This window comes from Oxyura jamaicensis, chromosome 4 (assembly GCF_011077185.1).
Source record: "Oxyura jamaicensis isolate SHBP4307 breed ruddy duck chromosome 4, BPBGC_Ojam_1.0, whole genome shotgun sequence".
Taxonomy (NCBI): Eukaryota; Metazoa; Chordata; class Aves; order Anseriformes; family Anatidae; genus Oxyura; species Oxyura jamaicensis.
Window position 1 is genome coordinate 87100557 of NC_048896.1, and position 17840 is coordinate 87118396.

Here is a 17840-nt window from a genome sequence, read left to right on the forward strand (position 1 = left end):
AATGCTTGACTTCACTATTCTGGTACTATATAACAAATAAAGCTATTGTAAATTATCCTTTTTGATAGCTACCTAAACTCTTTGATATTTGGTCTAAGAATATCACAGCCACATCTGCAGACACTTGGGATTTCTCAATTCTTAGTTTCCTTGCAATTTTCTGTTTGAACTGGCAGGAAACCAAACCGATTTCTCCATTAGTACTAGCACTTCACCATACATTTCTTCAATAAATTTTATCAGCCTAAATACATTTTACCAAAATGCAATTTTGCTCCCACTTTGCCCCAATATTTTCACTTAGCTCTGACTGTAGTACAGATACTGAAAATATAAAATAAAGTGTACATTGCTTCTTGCTTTTCCTACTAACAGATATGAAAACCACAAAGTGCTGGCATTTTTAAAGGAGAAATTTTTCTTTCTTCCTAGCAAAAAGTGTCTTAAGGTTGCAGGACACAACTCTGTCCTTCAAGTATAAAGTCAAAAACTGCATTTCCTCATCTTCTGCACGTATGATTTTCAGTGTGTAATCACACGGCATAAATACTATTTATAGTATGAAATAATAAATGTACGACAGACTTGTATCTTGGGCATGTGTTTTATCATTTTCTGTCACACAGAGCTTTCTATCCCCATAAAATTCAGTCATGTCTTTAAGAATAACAAAACTATCGGACCATTTTGAGTGTATTACACCCAATCTTTTGGATAACCCTTTCTAGCATAATTGAGGTGACAAAATAATGGCTTCCTGTCTTTTACTGCTGATTTGAATTGGAGGATAATTCGACCTGGGAGGGTCCTCAGGAGGTCTCTAAACATAGTTCTGCTCAAAGCAGTCCCAGTGCTGTATTGTGTTCACCAGGAAAACATTTTCCTTGCATCCAATTACAACCTTTCATTTCAATTTTAGCCTTCTGTGAAGGTGGTGTAAATGTTTTACCTTGCATTTTACGTTCACCATTATCACAAGGCTTCTGATCCACCGCTGCTGGCACTGCGCGTCTCGACTTTTCAGTTTAGGCTCCTCCACATTCATCTTGTTCTGACTCCTGCATATTTCACACAAATTCATCACTGTGCCCTTATGGTGACAGCAGCGAGTGGTTAAGGTGCTAACACAGGGAGTCTGCTCTCTATCACATGGCCTGAAGTCATCATTTTGTCCATGGTACAGTAGCATCCAGTGAACATCCAGTCAGATGTGCATAATTTCTGGCCCTGAAGCATCTTCTGTGACTGCACTGAACCTAGCACAATGAGGTCGTGCTGCATACAGAGCTCCCTGGTGTATAATTATACACATACATACATATAATAAACTTTATCATAAATAATAACCAAACATAACCCATGCTTTACTTTTGTACAGTTTTAAGACTTTTTCCTCGCTGGCTTCCTACCAGGCATGTTCTACCAGTAACCCAGCCAGAGCTAAACCAACCCCAAAGACACTTCTCATCTGTCCAGCCTACCACATCCCCCTCTCCGCCTGATCAAACTCCACAAGCTCCCCTGGTTAGCAGGGGCTGCTCCTGCTTTCCCCAGCCCCGATTTCTGAGGTGCCAGTTCGGCAGCGGGGGGGTGAGGGGACGGGCCGGGCACCTCAGACCGGCTCCGCGGGGCGGGAGCCGCCTCAGCGGGCAGGGGGCTCCCGGGGCTCCGTCAGGGGGTCGCCGCCGGCGAAAAGAAGTCGGGGGAAAGTCCCCTTGGTGCGCCAAGGAAATTCCCGGAGCGGCTCCCGCTGGGACGCGGCGCTGCGGGGCTTTCGCAAGGCCGGGCGAGCCCCGGCTCGCAGCCCCTCGCTCCCCGTCTCCCCCTCAGGCGCCATGTTGTGCGCGTGCTGTCCCCCCATTCCTCCCCCTCACCCCACCGCAGCCTGCCCCCGGTTTTCAGCCCCGTTCCCCCTTCACAGCGCCCTTGGGCCGCCCTTTCTCCTCCCCGGGCTTCCCCGGGCTGCTTTGGCCCCGAGGTGGCAGCAAGCCCCGGGGGGAAGCTCTGCCCTCCCCCGCTCCGGGGTTCCCCTCGGCGGGGCTGAGGCAGCGGCGCCCGGGCGGGCAGCGGGGCAGGGCGGCAGGAGGAGCCTACGAGCCCTTAAACGGCAGCGGCCGCCCCCTGCCTGCCTTGGGGAAGACGGAAGGGCGAAGTAACAGCAGCAGCACAAGCAGCAGCAGTAGTACCAGAACCAGGAACAGCAGCGCTACCAGCAGCAGTAGTCCCGGCCGTGCCTGGCTCCTCGCTAGTTTATATGCACCTGGCCGGGTTATTGCTCGCCCCGGAGGAGAGAGAGAAGAAGGGGCAGCGGCGTGAGCGAGGCTCGTCCCCCCCCGCCATGTGCTCGGTAAGCGAGGGTAGCAGCACGGACCCGCTGGTGGCCCGCTTCAGGCAGGTGGAGGAAACGCTGGAGAAGCTGCACCGGGAGAACAGGAGCCTGAAGAGCAAAGTGCCCCGCTACAACGCGCTCTGCACCTTGTACCACGAGTCGGCCCAGCAGCTGAAGCACCTGCAGCTGCAGCTGGCCGCCAAGGAGGCGACGATCCGGGAGCTGAGGAGCGGCCTGGCCCGCCAGCAGCCCGCCGAGCCGGGGGCCGAGCCCGCCCGCTCGCTGGTGGACAGCCTGCTGGAGCAGCTGGGCCAGGCCCGACAGCAGCTGCGGGACAGCGAGCGGCTCTCGGCGCAGAAAATGGAGACCCTGAGCCAGGTAAAGAGGGGAGCTCCCCCAGCCGGGGGTCCCCCTGGGCCGGGGGCGACCCCTCGGATCCGGCCCCGGTGCCTTGCCCGAGGCGGCGGGACCCTGAGGCGGGCAGCGGAGCTCCCCTCAGCCCTGCCGCCGCCCTCAGCCCTGCTGCCCCTCTCCACCTTGTTGAGTTCAGTGAGGTTGAAAACAGGCTGGATTTTCTAATTTTTTTTTTGTAATATTTTGAATATTTTTTTTAAAGCAGCCCTACGGCAGGAACGTAGGGTGGCGTTAGAAATCTTCACGGAACTATTTTTGCAAGCAGCAGGAGAACATAGTAAAAAAAATAAGCAGCCCACAAACTAAATGTGGAAGTTCCCTATTAGTTAAAGACCCTCCTCTCTATGAGATGTAACTCTATAACACAACCAACTGGTGCCACCGCTTTTTTCTATTCAGGTGGTTTTTTTAAAAGTGCACTTTAAAAAATGGCTGACGCTGTGTTGACATAAAGATCGTGCCTTAGGATGTGCTTTGAAGAAGGAACCAGCAAGTCTGCATTGTGATGAGACAGACGGGGGGAAAATAGGATCTCTCTTGTGACAAAACAGTCACAAAACTGCCTCCCCTCCCACCCTCCACAAGCTCTATTTTTGGTACTGCCGTGAAGACTTTCCCGTGTTCGGTCTGAAGTGCTTAAAGAATTTTGAAGCATTTCTTTCTGTATGAAGCTGTATGGAGGAATTTCCAAACCAAGAAGTGGTACTTAAAATTGAAACAAGTATTTTTGTCATAAGTAATCTCTTGACCTAAAGCTTATACAAAACATTTTCCACATATGACACTCACCTACAGCACATTTAAATATGTTCAAGTTTGGAAATTTGTAATGAGAGATGATCTTGGTGGCACTTTGCAGACATAACAAACCGCTGGCATCTGAGCGCATTCTGTAGTCTGATGCAGAATCTATAGCAGAGGGGAAAACTAGCATTCAGCGTGATGTGAAAATGTAAACATCAGCAATGAGAGCAAGTGCTCTTTCCGTAAGTTAGCCTAATAATTTATTTTATAATAAATGTTTTATGCCTTGCCATAAATACCAAAATCATTGTCACTAAAAATAACAAGGCACTTTCTGAAGTCAGATGCCTACATGCTGGCAGAGTGCTTCCTGTGGTTTATGGCTGTTAGTGCTGCTGAAGAACTGGAGCAGAGTTGAGCCTCTGTGTCCTGTGGTCTGTGCTGGTCCCAGGGGAACATTGGTTCTGGGGGAACAGTGCTGCAGAGGTCTGGGCTACCAGCAGCCTTTACTTTTGGAGGATGACAAACAGAAGCTGGTTTTGGCCAAGTCAGGGCTGGTGTACTTGAGATACGTGGTACCTCTGCGTGATCGTACCTCTGTCTGTGAGCACACTTCTTCCTTCTCAAAGCACCCGACATGAGAAGTTAACTTGATGCAGTGTGGATGATCCCCCAGGCCCCTCTAATTCAACAAGAGTGTGCAGCAATGGGATGCATCTTTGTTTTGTAAGACTGCGTCAGGCCCCCTTGCATATGTTGGAGTCAGCTATGGCCAAAATACTTCCTGCTGCCATATGGATTTCATTTAATCTTTGCTTGTTCTCACCACTCCTCATTTTCTAGGTGGGAAAGTTGCTGTGTATGCTCTCTGATTTGTCTTTGTCACAGTGCCAGGCAATGACTATGCTTCACTGGTTTTTGATAACTTTCCAGTTCCAATTTTTTTGAGGCAAATTTGTACTATCTGCTAATTTGGAATGTAGGACTAGTAAGCATTTCTCAGTCTCCATAGCTATTCCTTCAAACTGCTTGTTTCTTTTAAGCTTTATTTTTAGTTTGTAGCTGCTGTATATGATTGTCATAAAATCTTCCCAGTTTTTTGCTTGTTTCTGAGTTCTTCATTCTGCTTACCAGGAAGTGCTTGTATAGTTGTCCGGGTAGTTTTTGATCGACTGATCTGTCAGTTCTAAGGTTGAGTGTTTATACAGAAATTAATCGGATTTTTGCTTTTTAAGTACTTGGCAGGGAATGTAGGAGCAGTATGGGATTACTGCAATGTGAAATTCAGCCTTAGAAATGTTCTGGCTTCTGAGTTCACTTCACTTTAAGTAACTTCCCCTCCCCCTTATGTTTAGGAAGTGCAGAAGTTGAATCAGCAACTAGAGGAGAAAAATGGAGAGATACAGCAGATGATAAATCAGCCTCCATATGAAAAGGAGAGAGAAATCTTACGACTTCAGAAGAGCTTGGCAGAGCGGGAGAAGGCTCAAGCCACCAGTGATGTTTTGTGCCGTTCACTCACTGATGAAACCCACCAACTTCAACGCAAATTAGCATCCACAGCAGAAATGTGTCAACATCTGGCAAAATGTCTAGAAGAGAAGCAAAGAAAAGAGAAGGGGAATTCAGATGACCAGATTCCTACTGAAAGTTCAAATCAGGTAGTTTTACTGCTACTATGTTTTGTGTACATCATTACCTTCTAAGGAGTTCATTACGATATAAAACTTACAGAGAAATGGCCCTTTGAATAATTCCATGTGTGGTGCAAAGGCTACCATGGCAACCTCTAAATAATTGATTACCAAAAACTGAGGATAGAAGCTGTGGCTAGTTCATGCATTTATCTCCTTATCAGACTTTTTGAGTAGAGGATCTTGAGAGGTCCTCTGCAACCTCAGAAATTTCATGACTGCAATTCTTCCTTGCATATAGTGCAGCCAAGTACCTTCTTTATACTGAAGAATGTCTTGTGGGCATCACTAGATGGTGCTGTGTTTTTGAAGATGCTGATAACTTGTTTAAGCATATAAAATCACAAACCAAAGAAAAATAGCTTTAAAAGTAGCTTTTATACTAAAAACTACAGCATGTGGTCTTCTCAGGTCAGGATCTGGCTTTGCACGTGTAGCATAGATCTACAGAAAGTTGGTTTTGGAAGAACTGGGCAAGGTGTCTCACCTATTTTTGCTCTGGGGTTCCCCTCTACCCTCCCGTTGTAAGGTAGCACTTCTCTCCAGCATGTGTGTTTAGACAAACTGCTTCTTGATAGGGAAGTGGCAGAAATGCCCCCGAGAAGGACAGAAACACATGGATTCAGTTGCACTTCGCTGTGGCTGTGCAACACCTTTTCTTTCACCTTAGCTGAAGCTTTTCAGTGCAGGATAGATAGCATTGTTCTACTGTTCCACAAAGCATGACGGTTCAGTCATTAGGTAATTCATGATACTATAAGCAAGCCACATTGGAGGTGCTGCCTCCAGTAACAGATACAAGTATTGAATAGGGTCCTACAGACTCTTCTCACAAAAAATAATAATTTTCTCATGACTTTCTTGTTATGAAGTGTAACGCTGTGTTCCAGATGACCACTCACCTATGCTTTTACGATCAGCTTTATGCATATATCACTTCCACTTGGTAAAACGTGGAAGAAAATTTAATCACATTAAAACTAACTATAACAACTAATTAGAGGTGAATTAGATGTAAGAGAAAAGGACTTTTTTGAGGGAAACTTGAAACTTTGAGTATTATCAGGCTTTGTGTAATTGATAGACAGGAAACTTGATTGACTTTGATCTATGTAACAAGTAGCTAACCTTGTCCAGTGGGGACTTCCCTGTTGAAGAAGAGAAATTTCAGATGCAAGTACTAGCTGATTCTAGGGAATTTTGTACAAAAGTGTTCTGTATTACTCACGTACGCCGGGGTTTTTTTAAGCAGATGTCACAACTGTAGAAAAAAAGTATCCTTTCACACAATGTATCAAACAGGTTTTCTAGAGTAATTTCTTCTTAGTACTAGCCAAAATTGACAGTAATTACAAAGCAATATGCAGGAATGGATGTGTTCTTGTCTGGAGTGGGGAAATGCAGTTTCCAAGGATGTTATGGCACCTGGTAAGCACAGTTGTCAGCAGGGTAGTCCCTCTGGCACGTAAAGGGTGGGGTATTTTCCTTGTCAGCTTCAGCATGCTCAGAGCTTGGTAAGATGTTTCTGTGACACCACGTGGACATATCTAAAAGATATCTAAGATGGTAAAAACTTGACTACATTTTGCTTATTATGCTAATATATAGCATGCAGCTTTTAGTGTTAAAGAAATATAGCTTACAGAAACAAGCAGGCTCGTGTATGTATTTATTTCAGTGATGGCAAGTATTTTTAGAAGAAACACAAAAGATGATTTCCAGTACAACAGCATTGCTAAGTACAATCCGGAATTTCTACGTTAAAGTAATGCTTCCTTTGTCTGAAAATTACAGGTGTTAGACAATGAAACTTCACTTCAAACCCTTATCTGCAAGCTGCAAGATGAAAACAAAATGTTAAAACAAAAAGTAGCTCACGTGAGTACTTTCATTTGTACAACATAAAAATTGATTTTGAATTACAGGAAGTTGGGGAAGAGCTAAGGCCTGGTTAACCTAATTAAAGGGCAGTTTAATGCAAGTACCAAGTTGTTTTTAGTCATAAAGCATATGACTTGCAAGCAGAGCACAGTCTTGTTTCCTTGGCTAAGAACAGCTTGTTATTTTAAACGTATTTTTATTGTTGAAAATGTGCTGCAGAAAAAAAAAGTTGTCCCTTCCATGCATCAGTATTCCACTTCAGAAGAACAGCAGTAGCCCTGGGGTGACAGCCAACCCCTCCTATTCCTTATTAATTAATACTGTCTCTGCGGATTGGCAAATAGGGAAGGGTGCCTGTGAAGAGCCTGGCTTATGGCATAATCTTCCCCTCTCACATGAAGTAGCTCATCCACACTCAGTGATTGAGTCAGCCTATTATACATAAACAAAAGTATACATTTATACTTTTATATATATGTATTTTATATATATATTATATATAATATGTAATTTTAATCCTGCTAATATAGACAGTTTATGGAGGCTTGGAAGTGTGTGTCTTCATGTTGTGACTCCACTGTGTGATCTTTCAGGTGGAAGACTTAAATGCAAAATGGCAGAAATACGATGCTAGTAGGGATGAGTATGTGAAGCGACTCCACCTGCAGCTGAAAGAGCTCAAGTCCCAGCTGGAGCAGCAGCACGGTGTAGCTTCAGCACAAACCAATTCTGAGCTGATGCAGAAGGAGATACTGCGGTTAAACAAGTTACTGGAAGAAAAAATGAATGAATGCATCAAAACAAGGAGGGAATTAGAAGATGTGAAGAAGGCTAGTGAAGGAGACACTGAGCGCATACAAATGCTGGAGCAACAGGTTAGTAAATGTTTTGGTTCCTGTGGAGGTGGGAATTCTGTTTCTCTTGACACCACAGAAATCTAGTGGGGAAAAAATGAAACTATTTCTTAGACCTTTTACCACTTGTCCTGCCACATTTGGATATACAAATACTTAATAACACACTTGAAACACCACTTAAAAAACTACATGTGGGTCTGTTGGCTTTAATATTTTGTGGTACACATCTGAAAAAGAAACACAAATGCCTTTAAAGCACTGATATGACAAGCAAGTTAATACTGAAATTCTGGGAATAAGTGCTTACAAACAAAAAAAATCTCAGCCTCAACTATTTAATCTAACTTGCCATGCTCTACCTTCATCAAATGCTAACATAATGATTGTTTTTCAGGTCCTGGTTTATAAAGATGATTTCACATCTGAGAGATCAGACAGAGAACGAGCACAAAGTAAAATACAAGAGCTTCAACTAGAAGTCGCATGTCTGCAACACCAGCTAGCAAGACGACAGGTAAACAAGCAAAATGCTAGTTTCTCCAATAATGTCTCATCAGGATTCAAGACTAAAATGTACTTCTAAATACATCTTAAAAAATACTAATACTTCTAAAGCCATTTCAGTTCAGTGCAGCTATCAAAAACTTGTATTCTTTCAAAGTCGAGCTCTAGCAGAGATGCATGTCAATACATACATATTCCTTTCTAGTCCATTTTCCCTCTCTTTTTGTTGTCCACAGTAACAGTGAATTCTCATAAGGGCAACTGACTTGTGCTAACAGTGGCATCTTGAAAGTAACACACTAGCTATATTATCCAGTTTTCTAGAAGCCTGCTTGTGGCTTTTTTGAAATAAAACTGCAAAAACTGATGCCTATTTTATTTGCAAATCTTCAGGTGAAACCATAAGCAATGTTTCAAGTGAAGGTGATAAAATATTGTTGTAAAGAATGTTTTTATTTCATTTTTTTCAAAATTTCTTCTTTCTCTTTCTAGGACTCGAGAGATACAAGTACTCATTTCCGAGTTCACGTTGGTAACCAGAATCATACGCACGTACAGACGAGCACTGAACATCTACGAGGCAACAGCTCAGGCCAGACAGGCACAAGAAGAACACCTTCGCAGTCTGAACAGACTTCTCCACCTGGAGACAATGGAAACTCAGGATCAGAGGGCAGGGGACAGGGTGAACTTCGATGCCCTCACTGTATGAGGTTTTTCAACGATGAACTCAGTGATGAATTTCTTAAGCACGTTACTGAATGTTGTCAGTGACAACGTGATGTATGAGGCACATAAGAAAATCACTACTCGATAGACTGTAAAACTTGGACAAATGGACACCTCTTAGTATTTAGGAAGATGAACAGTATCTACCTCTTATTTGATTTCACCTTCTCTTGGACTGTACAAAAGACTCCCAGGTAAAGCAAAGTGTTTCCATGAAGAATTATTTTGGACAACTACAAGGCAGGCAAGCATAATGCAAATTCTACTACAGACTAAAGCAAATGAAACTTGCAGCAGTATCTAGCTTCAGACTGTGGCTTGACTCTTAATGGAGCGTAATTCTCCACAGCAGTCTGAAGGCTTAGGAAAAGAAGTCACTTGAAGTCTTCCTTCTCTTCCAAAAACATAGTCTGAAGAATGGGGAAGAACAGCTTGACAGAAGACAAAATCTCTTCTGCTTTATCTGGATTAAAAGAGAGTATTTTCTTGGCTATTGAGACTGAACTTTCAGACATATTATTTGAAAATCCCTGTGTTCAGCTGAAATCAGGAGAAGTGAAAAAAACCATACAAGGGCTGGTTGTTAACTAAAACTAGCCTGTCTTTTTGCACAGACGATGTACAGGGATATTTATTTTTTTCTGTGCCATAACTATTTCAGTGTGTATTTGTGTAATTATTGATTGAATTTAATTCTACCAAAGTATTATTTTTATAATAAAAGTGATTGTGAAGTTGCTTTACTATATTAGTAATGTAGTCAAAAATGTCTCTTTCAGTGTATCATAGTTCAAGTAACTACACTTCAGGGCTGACTAAATGTCATGGTTTCAGGTATGAGTTATTCCATTACTGCAGTGACAGTGTCTCAAACTGTATTCAAATAGGTTGAGAGTCACTCATTGGTGAGAGGACAGATGATCTTTCAGCTGTATGAGAATTCATTTAATGCACTACCCTGCCATGCAATGTTTATGACAAGGCCCTTGCTAACTTTTTTTTTTTTTTATCATTTCTACATTGGAGATAGTCCCTCAGCTCTATGCTGAAGTTGTTTTGAGACATATTTTTAGAGATAAGGTTGTACTAACATAACGGGGCTCTTTTTTTTTTTTTCACAGCATTGGCTCCAGGTAGTTCTGACTAGGTCAGAGCTGCAGTTAAAGACTTTATAGCCAAAATAAAGGCCTACTGTAACCATGACCTTTCATAATTAAACAAAAAAGCCAGCCACCTTCCTTTGTATAACACTTTGTATAACGCCACCCATCTTCTGCTTTGTTTCCTTTCCCACTAAGAGGACTGTAGATATTTGCTTTGCTTACTCTTCTGTATTTCTATTACCTTCTTTCCCCAGTGCTTCCAAAAAAAATAAAAGTCACTGTTTCCACACAGTTTCAGCACAAGCATAGGAGGTTCTTTTCACTGTGCTCCAGGTTCACAACACCGTAAAGAAGTAGCACACACCTCTTTCCCAAAAAACAGGTAACCGAGCAACACAGTATTCCTATCCATATTTAATGAGGTATGAAGCTGGAGGTTTACAGAACAGCTGAAGGAACTATGATGTCACAGCTGCCTTCCTTAGAGGAAAGGGAAACAAGTTTCTGAAAGAAAAAAGTGGGGCTTGCTCACATCAGAGCAGTAGTCCACTTCATCTCATGAATCCAGGAAGGCATGTACAAAACTCTGTGATGAATAGTGACAATCACCATCTCTAAGCACATCTTTATTAATTCATGATCCTTTTACAGCCCCAAAAGAATCTGATTATATGTGCCAACATTGCCTTAGGTGGGATATTACCAAAAAAAAGATGGGTGGGCCATTGCATGCAGCATGCAGGTGCAATGGTTTTTAATGATCTGATCTTGAACTGATTGCAAACCAGTGATTACTGGTTTGTTCTTCCCAACACAGCCTGCATAAACATGCACTGATTTTTTTTTTAGGGTGACCATCTTATACATTACCTTTTAAGGTCTCTGAGATCAGATGTAGCCCACACAATATAGGCTGAGAAAAATATGATTAAGCTTCCTGTGGCATAAACTTATCTCTCAGTAGTTTATTTCTTCTGACTGTTCTCAGCAGACAAGTCTTGTTTATGACTTTAATGTACATCAATACTATGCTACCAGTAATTGATCCAGTAGAATGAGCTTTTTTTTATTTTTAAGTGATTCACTCTGCAAAACAGTTACAAAAGACACATACAACAGTAAATTCAATCTTGGCATTCCTTTTTTTCCTGTTGCTTTCAGATGATCACTGCATTGATACACATCAGTCAGAAGCTCAAGTCTGCTGTGGGTTTCTAACGCATTAATCTCTGTGGGTACAGTCAGACAGACTGACCTACAGCTATTAGAAATAGATGCAAGAATTAAGATAATAATGATCTACATTGTGCAGTACACAGAAATCAACAGAAGATGTTCTCATGGTTTCAAGTCCTGTAAATCAGTCCCCTGTCAAAGCAGAGATTGGAACCCAAGCCTTGAGAAAGGAGGGCCCTTTAACGCAGACAAACTGGATATAGCTGCAAAGAGGACCACGCTGCATCAACATATGCAAACTGGTGAAGTTCTAAATCTCGCACAGATTACAGCAAGTCTCCTATAACCTAACCTAAAGCTGTGCAACAAGAGTCTGCAATTTGAATACCAGTGGCAAAAATCTAGGACAGATCTACTGTTTTTCAGTATAAAAAAACATCTCACCTTCAGAGCTATTTTACAATTTCCTATTGTGTAACCCGTCCTTCCCCTCCCTAAGCTGGTAAAAAAGCCTTACCTTGCCTCACCTACTTCTTTGTTGTCTTGGCACTAACGAGAAACCAGTTATACACTGTGAAGAACTACCAGGGTCTGATTACTAAAACTACAAGTGTTTGATTTGAGTTATAGGGCCTAAACTATTTGTCCAGAGAAAACCTGTTACCAGTGCATGGATTTTTACAGCAAAGTCACTGGCAGATTTCTTGAAAAAAACAACAACATGAAATCTCTATTTGCCCTCTCCCCACCAGGCAAAGCATACACATCCATGCTTCCCAAGCAAGGACTACCAACATCCACATTCACAACTCAGGTTCCTCGAATTGCAGACTTAATGTACAAAAACTGCCAGCTCCACCACCCCAACACTGAAGCGAACCCAGCCCTAAGTTCCCAGCAGTTTCTGAGCCCTTGGAATTAAGGAGAGCTCCTTCTGGCCTCACACTGGTTTCTCTGCCACCTGGATGGCTGTCCAAGGAGCACGTGTCTTGTTTGGCCAAGTGGTAAAAGCAACCCAGTTCCCTTCCCCCAAAAAAGTGATAAAGTAGTAAAAGTGATAAAGTGATAGTGATAAAGTGAAAAAGTGACAAAGATGAGTAAGAAATAACTGGATAAAATGAAACGAACAACAGCTTTATGAACTTTCATTAGCCATTTGTACTACCTATGGTTCTACCTGTGTTCACTGAAAACACATCTGCAGAACTGCAGGAAGAAATCCTCACCCAAGAGACTCAAAGCCACGCAGGAGATCTACATGACCACATGGGACTTAGTTCCTTATTTGCTGCATCAGTACCAAAATGCGTCGGAGATGACAGAACCCTGCTCAGGCCTATTCCAAATTGTGTAACTCTCTCACTGCTGGCAAGCAGCGCCCTTAGTGGAGGGGCACAGAGATACTAAAAGGCAAGCAGAGGTACCCCAGGAGGCCCAGGGAGGCTGGGCCGAGGCATGACGACTCTTCTGGGACTTACAGGAACAAGTCTTCGCATATTAAGAGATGCCAAGAGGTATTTGTCCAGTTACTGTCATGATTAGTCTATCCCTTCTCTTGAAATTTCTCCTTCCTTACCATTACCTTCCTGAAGCTGTCCTCCAGAACAGTGAGAGTCCGGACCCTGGACAAGCCCCCAGCTCCTGATCAGCTCTCTCATCACCAACAAGGTTTTCAGACCAGAGCTTCACTCCAGGTGCTGGCAAGCTGCTTCTCCTTGCTCCTGGATCTATCCTGTATTTTGGGTGGGATTCTAAAGTAAATGCTATTTACTGATACTGCCAGGGTGTGCTGGTTGCCATGCAGAAACAGGCCCTCAGCACATCACCACAACAGCAGCTGTAGGCAAGGCTGACTCACAGTCACAGAAAATACAGCCAGGAGAAACCTCAGAAGTTGGTCCCTACCCCAAAAGCCCCAAGGGAGAGTCAAGGTCAACAATAAAGCTGTCTTCTGGAGCACGGCAAGTACTGAACTATAGAACCAACAGCCTAAAACTCCTCTCAAACCTTTGGTGACTTTAAGGCCACGTCTGTTTCCCCCCCACTGATTTATTGGTCATTGGAACTTCTAAACCCAGTCTTAAGGGATGCCTCAAGATTTAGTGCTCACTGACATTAATACCAACGACAAGAATAAAGTTTGCTCAAGAAGATACCTATGCTCGACGGTATTTTTTTAAGCTTCTATTTCCTGTGGCTTTGCTGCATGTGTATATATAGAAAGCAAGGGAAATTCCAAACAGCATGCCACGCCGCCGTACTCAGAACAGCAGCGCTGCTCAGTCTAAAAAAGGGAAGTCTCAAATTCTTTTTCTACAAAATCAATGTGAATTCAAAGTATGCTGCAGTAATATTTCCTAGTACTGTGCTCCAGTAGGTACCAGCCTGTGGCTTTCAGCTAAAGATCTAAAACTGCAGAAATGCCTGTGGAGGACGAGGTCAAACCAGCAGAGCCTCAGCGATGCGATACCAGGTCTGGCAGCGTTCATGGTCAACATGGGCTCCTGCCTTCTCACCTGATGCCTCAGCTCCTTGCTAGGTGCAAAGCCCAGCTGAGCCCACTCACCAAAGCTTTCTAGGCATGTCCTGCCTGGGGGTGGCAGAGCTCCCGCAGGGCTGGGAGAGCTCCCACAGCACCTCCTCCAGTGGAGGTTCGAGGCACCAAGGGCTCCCAACAGCACTGCTGCTGTTCAGTGCATTCCCTCCTTTTCTCTTTATTATGTCCACTTCTTCCTCCTCTTTCTGCACTTACGGGTGAGAAGCCATTGGTGCAAGAACCCTTCAAGACACGTGCTGGATGTCTTACGTTGACAGCGGCTGACGATCTCCCTCAGGAGGCTGTGGTGTTTCCGTAGCACAAGCAGTTCCACTGTGGACAGCACTGGACCAGTGGGTGGGTTACAAGAAAACTTATTTCTACAAGGTGCCAAAAAAACCCTAACAACCACCATTAGAAGTGTGTGCTTGGTTCAACCACACTTGTTGCCCAGGACAGCCCTCCAGCACCACTTCTGGAGACCAGGTCACACCAGCGAGCAGGACAGCCGCCTGCTAAAGCTGTCACCCACCCACCGTCACACCAGCACGCCTTGCCCAAGGCTTTTGCACCCCCAGTTCTCGATGAGTGGGAGGGAGGAAAGAGCTGTGGCACCCAGTTCTGGGGCACAGGCAGATCCTCCTCCGTCCCCTCCCTGTCCCGGCCACAACCCTCTCCCTCCCCCGTTTGCACTCACCCAGTATCTTCTTTAAATCTATATAGATATAAAAAGCATCTCCCCTACCCTCAGACCCCAGCAGGGACCTCCTGCGTTACACACAGGTGTCACAGGCAGTTCAGAGGCAGGACGTGTTATGAGGTGAGCCTGATAGTGGGCCCTCCATGCCCTGCCAGTCGCAGCATGGAGCGTGGGGGACCAAGCTGTGCCTGGCTCCAGCTGTGCCCCCGCAGCTGCAGCTCACAGCACGCCAGCCACCTGCACCAGCCACCTGGTCCTCAGCCCGGAGGAGAACCACGATGCTCATGAAGCAAGCCCCACCACAGATCCTACTCACCAAAGGCCTCGCTTGGGCTTTTCCTGCCCAGGTGAGGCAGGACGCAGGGCTCGGGCCATGCTGCGGCGGAGGGGCTCCATCTCTCAGTACCCACACAGAGCAGGTGAGAGGGGCTGGGATATCCATGGACCAAGGCAGCCCAGGACATAGGAGGAGGGAAATGAGTACAGAAAGCAGCTAAGCCAGCCACAGAGGAACCACCCTCACTCCAGCCATCACACCTCAAGGAAGATCAGGCAAACCATGCCAGAGAGGCATGCCCACAGATACTTGAACATCTACCCAGAGAAAGAGGGGCTTGGCAGGGTGTGAAACCACTCACACACCACTTCAGCATGGCCTGAACAGGCATCCTACTTCTCCTTCCCCACCATCTGAACTTGCTTCCAGAGATGCAGCTCTGATTTAGGGGTTCTCAGCACGGTACACCCACTCCATCTTCTGCACGGCCTGTTCCTACCTCACCAGGAGCAAGGATGGAGCTTTCCAAAGTGCCACTCTCAATAACAACTGGCAGATGGGAACCAGCCACCCGCAGAAAGGGAAGGGACCTTCCTTTGGTCCTGGCTGCTGTGATGAGGAGCCTCCCCTCCCTGCACCAAGAGCAGTCCAAGTCTGAGCCCTAATCCTGAGCAGTAGGCGATCCTTGCCAGCAGGAACCTGCCACCTGTAGCAGCACTGACTGGGTATGGTTTAGGAGCTGCTTTTCGGGCACTGACTGCTCTGTACTGCCAGAGCCTCTGAAGAGATCTGGTGCCCAGAGTGCCTAGAAAACAAGAGCTAGAGCAGTTCCCGTCCTTAGTGGCATCCAGGAGTTGCTCAAGGACTTTGCACAAGACCATCTCTAACCCTCACGTCACAAGAGGACAGTCACAGCAAAGGGCCAGGAGACCAACAGCAGCACAGAGAGGTGAGCAGGGGCAGAAGTTCACCCAGAGCCTCCTGACAACATGGCATCAGCCCCAAAGCACATGGTATTTCCCATGCGATTAAACGATGCACTTGAACAGCACCTGCTACACACATGTGGCAGGCACAACAAAAGACATGCTCTCAGTCTTTCCCTGCATTCAGGGCAGGCTCACCTGGGCACGGCATTGGGGAAGGTCTCCTTCCCAGGAACACTTCTCCTCTGCTAGGAGGGCAGCAAACCTTCCCCTGGAAGGACACGTCGTACCTGCAGCTCGGGATCAAACAGGCACCCACTGTGAATGCATGTGAGATGATTTTGGGTGGGGGACATGTCCCCTGTCACACCTGCAATGAAGCAGAGACATGCAGGCAGTCTGTCAGTGCTTCACTGCTGTGCCATGCAGAGGAGGGGCATCATCACAAACCCAAGTGCCTGGAGAGAACATGCCTACACCAAGGTCTACACGTTGTTAGAACTTGCATCTATCAGGAGGGAGACGATATGAAAGTCTATTTATTACAACCATAGAATTCAATAACAAGGTCCACAGTGATCTATTCTAATGCTCGTAATTGCTCTTGAAACAACATTCAGCCCCCCAGTTACCAGCATTCACTCGTTGGGGATGCTCTTGGCTGGGTGAGCACGGTGAGAGGGGAAGAGCTGAGAGAGTCCACAGCACATGGAGATCCTGCAGAAGAGCGGCCTCACGGAGAGCAACGCAAGCCAGGAGAGCAGCCTCGTCAGCACAGATTGGTGCCCTGTTAGACAGGAAGCTGAAGCACAGCACCTGTAGCTGCAAGATCAGGCCTACGATCAGACACAAAATGCAACAGGCATGCATGCACACAAGCCAGGTGCTTGTGCTAAGACAAGAAGGGATTTTGGTCCTCATCAGTAGGTGAATGATGCAAAAGAAGCTCTGCCTCCAAGCTTGTACCTTGTTTCCTTACAAAACAGAGCTCTGACAGCTCCCCCATGACTCTATAACAGTTTTAAAACCACACAGTTTCTTTTAATAGGACTGAGGAAGCCAAGTCGTCTCTCTCTTCTGAGCAGTCCACTTGGCTGATCAGAGCCCACTTTTACCTATTCCAGTCACGCCCCGAGAACTGTTTTTGTGTTGGGGTAAGACCCAGTGCCCTGGACATCACCCACCCCAAGCCAATTGGCTCTAGTCACCCAGACAGGTCAGCTCCAAAAGCTCTGATTTCCCTTCCGTACCTCTGTATCTGAGAGGGGTGGTTGTCAAGAGGCACCTCAACCCCAGAGATATCAGCACCACTTTCCCCTGGGGTACCCACAAGATTTTACACCTTTTCAGTGCCAGTCTTTTGGCCCTGGGAAGATTCCAAAACTGCTCCAGATGGTGTGCTGGGACTGACAGGAGGCCTCTGACAACCCCAGACTTACATGCTGTGTGCAAACCACAGTTCATCCCTGCAGAGGCGATGGCTCTGCAGCACCCTGTGTAGCCCAGAGTGCCACAGAGTGGAGCTGGACTGGAAAGAAGATGAAGTTGGCCTGAAAGAGACACCAAGGCAAAGAGGTGGTGCTGAGACAAGCCAAAGGAACAAGAGCAGGGAGCTTTAAAGGCAGTTACTAAGTCATCTTTTTAGATGAATTGCTGCGGCGGAGACGAGGAGCCAGTGTGAGGTGCAGGCAGGCTTTCCCCTCCCACACAAGATCCATCCTTTGATAACCAGATGTGGAATCCCCTAAACTCGCCGCACAGCGGCAGCTCCCAGGGAGGCACAGCGTGCAGTGGAAAAAATTGATGAGCACAGCCACCTCGCCGCCATCACCCCAAGAACGAGGGGCAGCTGGTTTGGTGAGCCCTGCTGAGGCTGCGTTGCACTGCACCTACACACCCACAGCCCTGCGTCCCCTCCTACAGAATGTCAAAGCCTCCAACTCCTAAGAATAGAGGCAAAAATAGGGGGT

At 45.7% G+C, this 17840-nt stretch overlaps 1 protein-coding gene and 1 long non-coding RNA gene across 3 annotated transcripts; one reads left to right on the forward strand and one right to left on the reverse strand.

The window, feature by feature from the left end:
* Nucleotides 1–2014: 2014 nt before the first annotated feature.
* TNIP2 (TNFAIP3 interacting protein 2) lies at nucleotides 2015–9900 on the forward strand. Its single transcript, XM_035325870.1, has 6 exons — nucleotides 2015–2707; nucleotides 4843–5148; nucleotides 6976–7059; nucleotides 7656–7937; nucleotides 8314–8433; nucleotides 8916–9900. Exons 1-6 carry the CDS (start codon nucleotides 2255–2257, stop codon nucleotides 9195–9197), a joined length of 1527 nt encoding a protein of 508 aa, XP_035181761.1. The 5' UTR covers nucleotides 2015–2254; the 3' UTR covers nucleotides 9198–9900.
* A 261-nt stretch (nucleotides 9901–10161) lies between these two features.
* Nucleotides 10162–16378, reverse strand: LOC118166738. 2 transcript variants are annotated; one of them, XR_004750701.1, is made up of 3 exons: nucleotides 16069–16378; nucleotides 14184–14347; nucleotides 10162–11341 (listed from the first exon to the last, which is right to left on the reverse strand). It is a non-coding gene; the product is annotated as an uncharacterized LOC118166738 (long non-coding RNA). The 2 variants fall into 2 exon arrangements; XR_004750700.1 differs by having other exon boundaries at nucleotides 10162–11516.
* Nucleotides 16379–17840: the final 1462 nt, after the last annotated feature.